Genomic DNA, 12,601 nt, shown 5'->3' on the forward strand with positions numbered 1-12,601 from the left:
CAGAGAATGGAGTCTGCAGGGTTCCCGGAATGGATTAGTTTCAGTTGTCACTTAATCCGGGAGGCCCTTCCGTAATCAGAGCCTTCAGAGTGGCAGAGGGGGTATAAATCGCGAACGGGGCCCAGCTCACAGGCTGCAGAATGGAGAGGGGGGTCGGAGCCCAGCTGTTCCTCCTGCTGTGGGCCACCTGCTGCGGACACGCACAAGCCAACCGCCCGAGCGACTATGGTTCGGTCATCAACGTGACCAATGGGGGTCCTTGGGGCGACTGGGCCTGGCCCGAGATGTGTCCTGATGGATTCTTTGCCAGCGGGTTCTCGCTCAAGGTGGGGGTTCAGGCCTAGGTCTCCGAGGAGGGAGACGCACGACCCTGTGCCCGGGGACACAGGCTGGCAATCTTTTTTTTTTTTGTAAGATTTTATTTATTTATTTGAGAGAGAGAGAGAGAATGAGAGACAGAGAGCACGAGAGGGAAGAGGGCAGAGGGAGAAGCAGATCCCCCGCCGAGCAGGGAGCCCGATGCGGGACTCGATCCCAGGACTCCAGGATCATGACCCGAGCCGAAGGCAGTCGCTTAACCAACTGAGCCACCCAGGCGCCCAGGCTGGCAATCTTTTAACTGGTCCTTGTCCCTCTGCTCCTCTTGGCCCAGGAGGAGCCCCCCCAAGGCATTCCTGGCGACGACACTGCTTTGAACGGGATCCGACTGCACTGCTTACGCGGGAACGTGGAGCACAATACGCACGTGGTGGAGTCCGAGTCTGGAAGGTGCGGGACAGGGGCCAAGAGCCCCCCAGGATGCGGCTATGCCCCTTACCCTCTGTCACATGCCCACCCTCCCCGCTAAAAGGTTCCTCCAGGGCTGTGGGGCAGTTTAGAGCTGGGGAGTGGGTGGAAGACCTCCCCTCCGCCCCTCGGTGGAGGTCAGGTGACGGACCCCACCCACCCAGGGCCTGCAGCACTGGCTGAGGAGTCCCCAAGGCTGGGTCGGAGTGGGGGTGGGGAGGACCCAGAGGCAGCACTTCTCCCCTTCCCTCGCAGGTGGGGCGCGTGGAGTGAGCCCCTGTGGTGTCCCGGCGGTGGCTTCCTCGTGGCTTTCTCGCTGCGCGTGGAGGCACCCCAGACCTACCGGGACAACACAGCAGCCAACAACGTTCGCTTCCGCTGCTCAGACGGCACGGAGCTGGAGGGGCCCGGCCTGGCCTGGGGCGACTTTGGAGAATGGAGTAAGCCCTGCCCCAAAGGCATGTGTGGTTTGCAGACCAAGGTGGAGCGGCCGAGGGGCCTCTGGGATGACACTGCCCTGAACGATGTGCGCTTTTTCTGCTGCCGCAGTTAACGAGGGCGCCCGCCCCGGGGCCAATCCCACCGCTCGCTATTAAAGCTTCTCTGTCTTGGCTCTGGTCTGGCTTGTTTCAGGGGTAGGAAACTGCGTCTCCTTGTCTCCTCCCAGCCCGACACTGGGCCAGGCCGAAAGTCGGGTTTGGGCTCAGGCGTCCCGGCAGGCCACTGAAAGGTACGGACCCATAACCCAGGAAAATGCCCTTAAACACAGTTCTGCGCCCGAGTTAAGGAAGTCCCTGGCTTCCTGAGGGCGTCGGCAGACACCTCGTCCTCATTAAGAGCTCAGACTGTTTCCTTTCTGAACTACCAGTGACCTCAGATTGAGAAACTTCTACCAAGTTAGGCGACGATAAAGCTAAAACCTCTTAAGCTTTCATTTTCTAGAGCTTAAGCTGATCTGTCTTTTCCACAGTTTCCTTCCTTTCCCTACAAAAGTTAAAGAGTGGCTTTTCCACGTACGGATTTCCGCCTGGGACCTTTGTCCTTGCTGCTCCCCGCCTGGAACCCCCCAGCTACCCAGATGGCTAACCCATTCACCAGATTTCGGCTCCAATTTCACTTTCTCAGACTTCACCTTATCTTAAAAAGTCCCTCCAGCAGCCAATACCTATCCCATTACCAGGGTGTTTTGTAAAAAGTGAAGTAATCTATTGCCTTTTCAAAAAAATGTACCCATCTTAGACCCCTGGGTTCTTAAATTCTTTGAGCGCACAGAACTTGCCTGTCTTGTTTACCACTGTATTTGAGCGCGCACCGACAGCTCAGTAACTCCTTGCTAGCACTTGCAGGGGTCCCAAACAGGAGCGCCCCCGAGGCCCTCTGTATCTGGAGGCACCATGTGAGACGCGCACGAGAGTTCAAAGGTTTATTTCCAGGGCGGGGTGGGCCAGGCGCGCGTCCAGGAGCGGGCAGGCCGGTCAGCGCAGCCTCAGCGAGGGGTGCCCTGCGGAAAAGAGAAGGTGAGGACGCAGCCAGGGAGCACGGAGCCTCTCGCTCCAGCTCCAGCCCTCGCCGCCCCACCTCCTTCTTCCTGCAATCGCCGCAGAAGACACCGAGGGTGGCGTTCACCAGCTGCACCCCGCACAGCACGATCTCCAGGCACGAGGCGGCCACCAGCAGCGAGAAGAGCGTCACATTCCAGGAGACCACGCCAGGCGGCTCCACGCACAAATCCCACAGAGTACGGTTCTGCAAGTAAGAGCCTCTGCGGGGTGGGGGGCAGGGTCACGTGGGAGAGGTAGGGCGCTCGGAGTGCCCTCCCTCCAGCCCCGCGCAGGCGCCGAGCGGGGTTTGGCCCACGTGGAGGTGGCTCCCGCGAAGGCGCGCCGCGTTCCCGGTTCCCCGAGTTCCCCATCCAGGTGGGAAAGGCAGGGAAGGGGGGCGCGCGAAGCCTTACTTGGTGTCTCTGAAGTGGTAGTCCCACTGGCCGTCCATTAAGCATTTGGGTCCAATTCGGAGCCCGGCTCCCGACACCAAGAGGCAGTAGATGGCCCCCAACACCCCGAAGACCGAGGAGAAGATGGAGCGCAGCATCTGGATGCGCAGTGCAAGGGGAGGTGAGCGGGGCCTCCTCCTCCCGCGTGCGCGCACCTTAGCTCGCCCGGCTCCAGGCGCGGGAGAGATTCGTCTCCCCGCAAAGCCCGGGGCTGGGCCTCAGCCGCCCCTACGAGCCTCGCGGAGGTTCGTGGGGGTCATGGCGCCCTTTGCAGGCCCACTGAGGCCGAAGTTGGGGGGCGAGGGAGGGGCGAGGCGGAGCTGGGACTGGGCCGGGGGAGCTCCCGTGGCTAGGGGGACCGTGGCTTCAGGTGTGGCTCTGTGAAGGCCGGTTCAGAGACCCAGCCCCGAGTCCTGCCCGCGTTTGGGGCTTACCCTGCAACGATTTCCACAGCAGCCCGCACCGCAACAGCCTTTGCCCCCTGCCCGAACCGCTGCGATGCCCGGACACAGCACCTGCGGAGGAGGGTCGGTGTGACAGCGAGCCCCCCTCCCCCCATCCTCCACACCTTCCGTGCATCGTGTGTGGGTGCTCATCTTCCTCCTGGAGCTGCCTGGGATGCCCTCAGCCCTCTGGACCATAGGAAGACCTCGTCTCCATTACTCCCCGAGAGCCTTTGGGTTCTACTTTATTTATCATTATCTACCTGCCTACTTATCTGTGTTCAGATTGCAGCCTCCAGGAGGGCAGGGCTCAGTGTCATGGTGGCCTCCACAAATCTTGGCACCTAGTAGGTGCCCCGCTGAGCCGGAGTCAGGGGGCCTGGGGTTAAGGCCCACCTGTGCTCACTTCACACTCCATGAATTGATTCATCTCTCTGGGTCTTCAAGACCTACCTCACAGGGCTGTGCTCAAGATTTAATGAAATAACAGGTCGCCCTGAGGTCAAGACTGGCTTGATAACTACAAGTCCCCTCGGCAGCAGGAAGGGTCAGTGGTGTTGGAGTGTCTGGTGAGCTGGGATTAGGTGGAGGGGGGAGGAGGATGTTAGTGAATGCTCTGATGGGAAGTGTAAGGACCCCCAAGGTCCAACCCTGGTCCTTCTTGTCCTTCTTCCTCCTGTGGCCCTCCCCCCAGAGCCCATCCCTGTCCTCTGGGACAGTACTCACCCCCAGATTCAAATCTACCTGCTGAAGGTTATTTTTCTTTCAGTGTCTCGGCTCAAACCAGCCAGCCACATACTGACCTCGCAGGTCCGCCAAAGTTCCCCAAATTCACCTCCCTGTGACTTTTTTTGTCTCCATCGGTGTTTATATTCTTCAGGTCACCCACGCTAGAAAACTGGAATCCTTTACACCCAGCCAGCCCTCAAGTCTTCTCGACTTTTCCTTTAACGGTTTTCCAATCTGTCTGTCCTTTTGTCTGCACGGTCCCCTCCCCTATCACCTCCCACAAGGATGACCTTCTCAGCTTCTCTACGAGTCGTCTGTATTTCTTGCCCCCATGCGGCTGAACACTCCATCCTCCATTGCTCCCATCACAGTGAACTTAGCTTTCAATGGGGGCTTTTCTCTGCCCAAAGCCTTCAGGGTGTCCTCAGAGAGTAGCCCATCAAGACTACGCTCTGGGTGGCTCAGTCGGTGGACCGGCCGCCTCTTGGTTTTCGGCTCAGGTCATGATCTCAGGGTCGTGGGATTGAGCCTCACGTTGGGCTCCGCGATCAACGTGGAGTCTGCTTGGGATTCTTCGTCTCCTTCTCCCCCGTCCTTCCCCCCACTCACGTGCACACACACGCTCTCTCTAATAAATAAATAAATAAAGTCTTAAAACAAACAAACAAACAACGACTGAGCTCCAGGAAGGCATTCGAGGCTCCTCGCTTTGGCTCTAGCCTTAATGTCTCGCATGGCGCCAGGTTCTTCGCCTGTCGCCCACCTCTGGAATTCCACAGCTTCTTGGTCTTTGCCTCCCTGTGCGGCCGGTGTGGTACAGAGCGCACCAGGTAGCATTTTATTCCTCCCTAGCGGTGGGGCTGAGGGTTTTGATTCTGTTATCTCACGCATCGTGACCTCATAGGGAGCTGAGCGGAGTTCTGCTGCATGCTCCCTCTCCTCTCTTCCACGCCCCCCGGCAGGTCTAGAACCAGTGCTGGCCCCTTTGCTTCGCCTCTCTGGGTAGGACACTTAACTGGGAAGCTCCAGGATCCAAAGACACCTAGAATTGCCTTTGGGATTGACCAGTTTCGAATGACCAGCTACCTCTTTGAGATTTCTACTTCCTTAAAGTGTTTAAGTTCCTTTTGTCGTCTGAGCTCCTCTGTCTTACTGTCAAGAGAAGGGTCACGGTAAGCGCGGAAGGAAGCACTGAGTTTATAGCTCCCATCTGCTTCCTTGGCCCCTGGCCCATTCCCAGCCACTATCAACTCTCCCAGACGACCACAGTGACCTCCGTCTGCTCTTACGTCACCAGTTCCCCTCCAGCTCTTTCTCCACACAGCAACCAGGGGGACCTTCTAAATCCAGCAGGGTATGGAGCAACTAAAGCTCTCCTGTTTTGCTGATGGGAATGAACTTGGGATAAGAACTTCAGAAAACTTTTTGGCAGTATCTATCAGCACTGAATACTTGCACACCTTAAGAATTAACAGTTTCACCCCCTAAGTATCCATCCAACAGCAACGCAAACAGAACTGCACCTAAAGACATTTACAGGAATGTTTATAGCAGCATTACTTGTAATAAACCCAAGCTGCGGCCTATCTAAAAGGCCATCAACAGTAGGATGTTTAAATTAATTGCGGCCTCTTCACACACTGGAATGCACCAGAAATAATAGACTATGTGTCTACATAATGATACGGAAGAACCTCACAAACATATATTGAGCTAGAGAAGCCAGACACAAAATTGTTATACTGGATGATTCTATTTATATAAAGTGCCGAACAGGCAAAACTAGCCTGCGGGGCTAGAAATCAGGGTAGTGGGGACTCTCGTGGGTGTAGCGCCTGGTGTGGGAGGCCTGTCTGGGATTCTGGTAATGACCTGTATCTTGGTCTGAGTGCTGGGTACATGGTGGGTCCACTGTAAAAATTCACTGGGCTGGGGCGCCTGGGTGGCTCAGTCCTTAAGCGTCTGCCTTTGGCTCAGGTCATGATCCCAGGGTCCTGGGATCGAGCCCCGCATCGGGCTCCCTGCTCGGCGGGGAGCCTGCTTCTCCCTCTGCCCCTCCCCCTGCTTGTGCTCACTCTCTCTCTCTCTCAAATAAGTTAATAAAACCTTTAAAAAAAAAAAAGGTATACTCTCTTGCCTACAAGTGAAATTCAAAGGGGATAGAAGATGATGTTTAGGAAAAAAAATGCTATAAACAGTGCCCACTCCCAGCATGCTGCTTTGTTTCCTTGGTCGTACCTACTCCTGTCTGAAACCATCTTGCTCATTTGTTTACGTTGCTCACCGAGGATTAATCGAGTGCCCGTCAAGTACAGGGCACTGGACTAGGCAGGTACCTGGCACACGGAGCCAGCGAAACAGGCAGTCCTTGCTCTCATGGAGCGCCCATTCCTGCTTCCACGATACTGCGTTCTCCGCAGCGGGAACCCAGCTCCAGGGAGAGCAGGGACGCGGCCTGCGTCCCCGGGGAGCAGCAGGGACTGACTGAGCGGGCGAGCGGCTCAGGGCCTGGAGGTGGGAAGAGCGCAGCTGGGAATGAGCATGGGTGGGGGGCATGCCCGGCATGGGGGTCCCCACCCGCAGGCAGGCTGGTTAGATTGCAGGGAGGTGGGCGTGGTGGGCTGGAGAGGAGTGCAGCCTGATACTGGGGGAGTGTGTAGGGAGGAATGTCTCTGTGGCCAGAGAAAGAGGCAAAGGAAGGTGAGCCCTTGTCCCAGGGACCTTCGTCCATCCGGGGACTTTCATCCATGGGTGGTGGGGTTCATCTGAGTAGTGAGGAACCCTGCTGGGTAGGTCTCCTGTCTTCATCCCATGATGCTGTTAAACTACCCTGACCTTCCAGAAGTTCCCCCGAACAGGGAGGGGTTGGAGGATGGGGACGAGGAGGTCCGGGAGAGACGTCTCCCCTGCCCCCACTTGTGACAGATGCGAGTCTCTGGGAAGACCTGGGGCACCTTCTCCACCATGCTGACCTGAGTTCTGGGTTGGTGCAGCACTGGGTGGCCATCCAGAAGTGTGGGCCGCCAGTGAGGGGACACGGAGGCGACAGGTAGAATGACGGGGCTGTGACCCTGCTCCTGACTCCAGCATCCCCACACCCACACTCCATGCCCGTTACCATCTTGCCCTGATAAGCGCCCCACAGCTAGCTCTTCCCAGCGGTGCCCTAGCATCTGCTGCAGGGCAAGGGCCGGGAGGGACAGGTAGGACGCCCTCCCTACCCAGAAGGGAAGCTGCTTAGAGGCTCCTTCCTTCCTTCCTTCTCTTTTCCCATGCACGTTCAGCTCAGGTGCTGAACTCACAGGTGCTCACTATCTGGGGCAGGCTGGGAGGCTCCAAGCCCCCGCCAGGCCACTGGCACCCGGCCCCACCCCTCTCCCCTCTGCCCGCGCTCAGGACCCCACTGCCCAGTGGCGTCCAGCCCACTCACCATCAGGCCCCCGCCCAGGAAGCCAGCCATGAGCCAGACTTGCAAGCTGAGGTGTCTGGTGTCGGTCCAGGTGGTCTTGCCCTGAGGCACTAGCAAGAGGATGTTGGCCACGATGCAGGTCAGGGACAGGGGGATGAGGGAGAGCCCCACGAAGCGGGAGCACTTTCCAGTGCACATGGTGAGGCAGCCACGAGGATGTGAGCCCTGCGTGCAAGTGAGCCCAGGGTTCCCAGGTCCAGAAAAAAAAAAAAAAAACACAAGCCCGGAGCAAAGTACAAAGGTTTGGGAGAGATAAGAGAGGGAGGCAGGAGACTGGGCAAAGAGGAGGTGAAGGTGGAGGGGGTGGGGAGCTTGACACGGAGGAAGTGGCCTGAGGTCGGTGGGTATTCTTGCTCCTTTCCTGCATGCACCTGCAGCTCTCAGCATCCCCCACCCCGTGAGCTCCTCGCCGGCTTTGTGACTCAGCCTGGCCCCAAGCCTGAGTCCCTGTGGCTTTGAGGGCATGAAGGCTGGAGTGACCCCATGTCTTGTGTGGTAGGTCATGCGGATGAAATGGGACCGTGTGAGGAGCGTTTTGTAAACTGGGCTGTGCTCAGCAGGCGTGCGGTGGCCCCCTCGCTCCCAGTGGGCCCTCGAGGAAGGGCCTTCCTGGAAGGAAACTAAGAGGACGCTGGTGGACCCTCATCATCCGCTCATTTCTGCTGTCAGTACTTGTTTAAAAAGCCCTCCTCGGGCGCCTGGGTGGCTCAGTCCTTAAGCGTCTGCCTTCGGCTCAGGTCATGATCCCGGGGTCCTGGGATTGAGCCCCACGTCAGGCTCCCTGCTCGGTGGGGAGTCTGCTTCTCCCTCTCCCACTCCCCCTGCTTGTGTTCCCTCTCTCACTGTCTCTCTCTCTGTCAAATAAATAAATAAAATCTTTAAAAAAAATAAAAAGCCCTCCTCCTGGGACACCTGGGTGGCTCAGTCGTTGGGGCGTCTGCCTTCGGCTCAGGTCATGATCCCAGGGGCCTGGGATTGAGCCCCACGTCAGGCTCCCTGCTCGGTGGGGAGTCTGCTTCTCCTTCTGTCCCCCGCCTCCCTTGCTCATGCTCTCTCTTTCTCACACTGTCTCTCAAATAAATGTCTAAAAATCTCAAAAAATAATAATAAACTTAAAAAAACCCCAAAATCATAGGGATTCTGAAAATTTCCTGCAAAAAGAGGGGCGGGGCACATCATCCTGAAGACTGAGAGAGAGAAAAGAACACTGGAGAAATACTTACTGTAGGATTTGGGTGGGATTTTCAGAAAGGTTTTCAATAGAATTCTCCTGGAAGCAGGAGCAGAACATCGTAAGATAGAAAGGTTGGGCTGTGGGCGCCTGGGTGGCTCAGTTGGTTGAGCGTCTGCCTTCGGCTCAGGTCATGATCCTGGAGTCCCTGGATCGAGTCCCGCATCGGGCTCCCTGCTCGGCGGGGAGTCTGCTTCTCCCTCTGACCCTCCCCCCTCTCATGTACTCTCTCTCATTCTCTCTCTCTCAAATAAATAAATAAAATCTTAAAAAAAAAAAAAAGAAAGAAAGAAAGGTTGGGCTGTGAAGGCGCCAGCATGTATTTGGGGAGAAAAGAGAGAATTGCACAAATTCCTCAAAATGCGCAGAGAGAATCAAAGCCCACACGGGAGAGCAGGACTGCCACGGGGACGGAGTGAGTGAGGGGTGCAGGGGACACGCTTGAGATGTCCCTCCGGGTAAGGAAACTGGCTGTTTCCAATGACCCAGTAGAGCTGGTGGCCGAGATGCCGCAGTCCACAGTCTGCGTGAGGAGCAAGCTGCTCTGGGCATGGGTCCACCTGCATCCGCCGGTCAGAAGGCACAGTGCGTCCCAGTAAGATGTTAAAAGCCAGCCGAACCTGGATTCATCTTGAAGAACCACATCATGAAAGGATCCATGTAGGTGGCATTAAAGGTCACCTAGAAAGGAACAAAAGTTGACCTGGCCCGAGATTTCTCTGTGGCCCTAAATGCCGGAAGACAGAGAAAAGGGGTCTATGATTCTGATAGCAAGCAAAGCACTATGTCCCAACAATCGTATGAATATCCAAGGTGCTTTTGTGTGTGGGAAGGACAGTAGAATCACATTTCTGAGAATGCTTGGGTTTGAAATACAACTGTGTCTCTTTCTTCTCCTTTATTAATTCCTTTTAAAAGTATTTGAAGTAACCGAGAGATGTAGTAAAAGAAAAATCCCCCAAGTGGGGGAATTCCTGACGTAACTCTAAATAACTTTTGTAAAACTGAGTTGTGAAGCTGAATGTTGGTTTCAAAAAGAAAAGCCTCTTTTTTTTTTTTTTATTTGAGACAGAGAGAATGAGAGACAGAGAGCATGAGAAGGAGGAGGGTCAGAGGGAGAAGCAGACTCCCCGCCGAGCAGGGAGCCCGATGCGGGACTCGATCCAGGGACTCCAGGATCATGACCTGAGCCGAAGGCAGTCGCTTAACCAACTGAGCCACCCAGGCGCCCAAGAAAAGCCTCTTAAAGAGAAAAATACATATAAATCCTAAAAATTATATTAACAGTTGTAAAGATGTCCATGGTTTATTGTGTGCTGCGCCCAGAGTCCATTTTAAGGAAATAAATACAAAATAACAGAAAACCCAACTCTACTGAAACCAAAAGGGAATCTATTGGTTCAGGTAATCAAAACGCCCAAAGGTAGAACTAACTTTCAAGCATGATTCATAAAGAAGTCATCGATAGGCTGGACTTCATTAATATTAAAAACTTGTGCTCTGCAGGAGACGCCGTCAGGAGAATGAGAAGACAAGCCACAGACTGGGAGGAAGTATTTGCAAAAGACACAGCTAATCAAAGACTGTTACCCAGGACATACAAAGCATTCTTAGGGGATGCCTGGGTGGCTTAGTTGGTTAAGCGTCTGCCTTCCGCTTGGGTCATGAGCTTGGGGTCCTGGGATCGAGCCCCCACGTCAGGCTCCCTGCTCAGCGGGGAGTCTGCTTCTCCCTCTCCCTCCCCCGCTCATGTGCTCTCTCTCTCTCTCAAATAAATAAATAAAATCTTTAAAAAAGCAACAACTCAACAATAAAAAAAAGAACAACCCGATTAAAAAATTGGGCAAAAGACCCAAATAGACACCTCACCAAAGAGGATGTCCAGGTGGCAAATAGCATATAAAAAGAAGTTCCACGTCATGTCATTAAGGAACTGCAAATACCCCAATAACAATGGGACACTGCCACACACCTACAAGAATGGCCAAGGGTCAACTGTCCATTCATTTCGGGGTCACTCCTTGCCCAGGGCCATCTTCCTAAATTGGGGACCACTGAGCCGCAGAAAGAGTCACCAGCAGATGGCAGCCCGGCTGGAGAGGCGGGCCGCGCAGGCCCCTCCGTAGGTTCCCCTTTGGCGGGTTATTTGGGGTGATGATTCATCCACTAGAGCTGCCTTAACCACGTACCCCGGACGTGGGGGCTTGAACAGTGGAAACGTACTCTCCCTGTTCTGGAGGCCCGAAGGCCAACGTGGAGACCCGACCTCTGGATACGGCCCCGTTCTGAGGTCCTGGTGGCTAGGACTTCCACATAGGACCTTTCAGGGGCCACAGTTGGACCCTAACAGGTGCAGAAATCTCCCGGCCGAGCGTGGGGCCAGATTCGAGCAATGACGGCCACACGTATCTGTAATTTCATCAACATTATCTGGGGATGTGTTTAACTTCTTGATTTAATTGAGGAGACTCTTGGTTCATTATTTTACTCTCGACTTCGCACCAAGAAATACAAGTTAAAAATGTTTTTCAGGGGAGCCTGGATGGCTCAGTTGGTTGAGTGTCTGTCTGCCTGTCTGTCTTCGACTCAGGTCGTGATCCCGGGGTCCTGGCATCGAGCCCCACATTGGGCTCCCTGCTCAGCGGGGAGTCTGCTTCTCCCTCTCCCTTTGCCCCTCCCCCTGCTTGTGCTTTCTGTCTCTCTCAAATAAATAAGTAAAATCTTTTTTAAAATGCTTTTAAATTTTTATTATTTTATTTTATTTTTTATTTTTTTAAAGATTTTATTTTTATTTATTTGACAGAGAGAGACACAGTGAGAGAGGGAACACAAGCAGGGGGAGTGGGAGAGGGAGAAGCTGGCTTTCCGCAGAGCAGGGAGCCCGATGCGGGGCTCAACCCCAGGACCCTGGGATCATGACCTGAGCCGAAGGCAGATGCTTAACGACTGAGCCACTCAGGCGCCCCTAAAAATGCTTTTAAAATTTTAAAGGAAAACATTAGAGACACATGAAATGGGGTGTGTGCCTGCCAAAGCTCGGGAGGAGATCAAAGCAAAGCAGACTCAATCCACGTAGAAGATAAAGCATCGAGGAAAAACAGAAAGCATAAAATAAGGTGACTCATTATGTGAAACACGTAACGATTCGTGTAAGTATTTTAAACTCCTTCATGAAAAACATTAGTGTTTTCAAATGAAGCTGATTGGCAAAACTGTGTTAGTGGGGTTGGCCTCGGGGAGGGGCAGGGTGATGGGACACAAGAAGGGGAGGGGACTTCCTCTTGGTGTCCATGAAAAGGCACTTTTCTGCCTTTTGGATTTTGTTATTGTGTCGGGTTTTTTTTATTTTTATTTTTTCATTTGTCATTTAAAAAATTAAAAAAAAATTTTTATTGTTGTGTTGTTCCTTCGAAATAACAAATGCGTGACAATTAAACCGTATGGTACAGATCGTGTTTTGTTAAAGGGTCCTTTTATGTTGGTGTGGGCATGTATTTATGATTGTTATGTAACATCCATAAACCTATAGGCACTAGGTTATATTGTGTGAAAATATATAAAGCCCAAATAGTTAGCAATAAACTGCGAAGTTGTCAGAAATATAACAGTATGGGAAACTGTAACATAACTCACCAGCCTTTGGCAGATGAAGTAGGAAAAAATATGCAAAGGTACAAAGCTATTGAGAATCTAAGTGATTATAAGGTTGATTGATTAATTAGCCACTCATTCAACAAATATTTATTGAACCTGTATAATGTGCCCCAGGCCTATTTCTAGATCCCAGAAATACAGCAGTGAACATGAAGTCTTCATCCTGGAGCTTGAGTCAGATGATATTTATTGACCTTTGTATCTCATAAATGGAGAACACACCCTCTCTGATGCCCAGGAAACAGTCACAAATATGGATCAGATATTAGGCTCTGAAAGAAATACCAAATTCCTCA

General features: G+C 53.5%; 2 protein-coding genes across 3 annotated transcripts; one reads left to right on the plus strand and one right to left on the minus strand.

The window, feature by feature from the left end:
- The first annotated feature begins 140 nt into the window (after nt 1-140).
- Nucleotides 141-1,393, plus strand: VMO1 (vitelline membrane outer layer 1 homolog). 2 transcript variants are annotated; one of them, XM_021694825.1, is made up of 3 exons: nt 141-326; nt 653-768; nt 1,042-1,393. In XM_021694825.1, the coding sequence occupies exons 1-3, from the start codon at nt 141-143 to the stop codon at nt 1,337-1,339; spliced, it is 600 nt and encodes a 199-aa protein (XP_021550500.1). In that variant the 3' UTR covers nt 1,340-1,393. The 2 variants fall into 2 exon arrangements, with proteins under 2 accessions (XP_021550500.1, XP_021550501.1); XM_021694826.2 differs by having other exon boundaries at nt 653-748; nt 1,042-1,147.
- Nucleotides 1,394-2,272: 879 nt separating this feature from the next.
- On the minus strand, nt 2,273-7,558 carry TM4SF5 (transmembrane 4 L six family member 5). Its single transcript, XM_021694549.1, has 5 exons — nt 7,382-7,558; nt 3,214-3,294; nt 2,741-2,877; nt 2,332-2,548; nt 2,273-2,287 (listed from the first exon to the last, which is right to left on the minus strand). Exons 1-5 carry the CDS (start codon nt 7,556-7,558, stop codon nt 2,273-2,275), a joined length of 627 nt encoding a protein of 208 aa, XP_021550224.1.
- Between the last annotated feature and the right edge of the window lie 5,043 nt (nt 7,559-12,601).

Source organism: Neomonachus schauinslandi, chromosome 15, assembly GCF_002201575.2.
Source record: "Neomonachus schauinslandi chromosome 15, ASM220157v2, whole genome shotgun sequence".
NCBI classification, from domain to species: domain Eukaryota; kingdom Metazoa; phylum Chordata; class Mammalia; order Carnivora; family Phocidae; genus Neomonachus; species Neomonachus schauinslandi.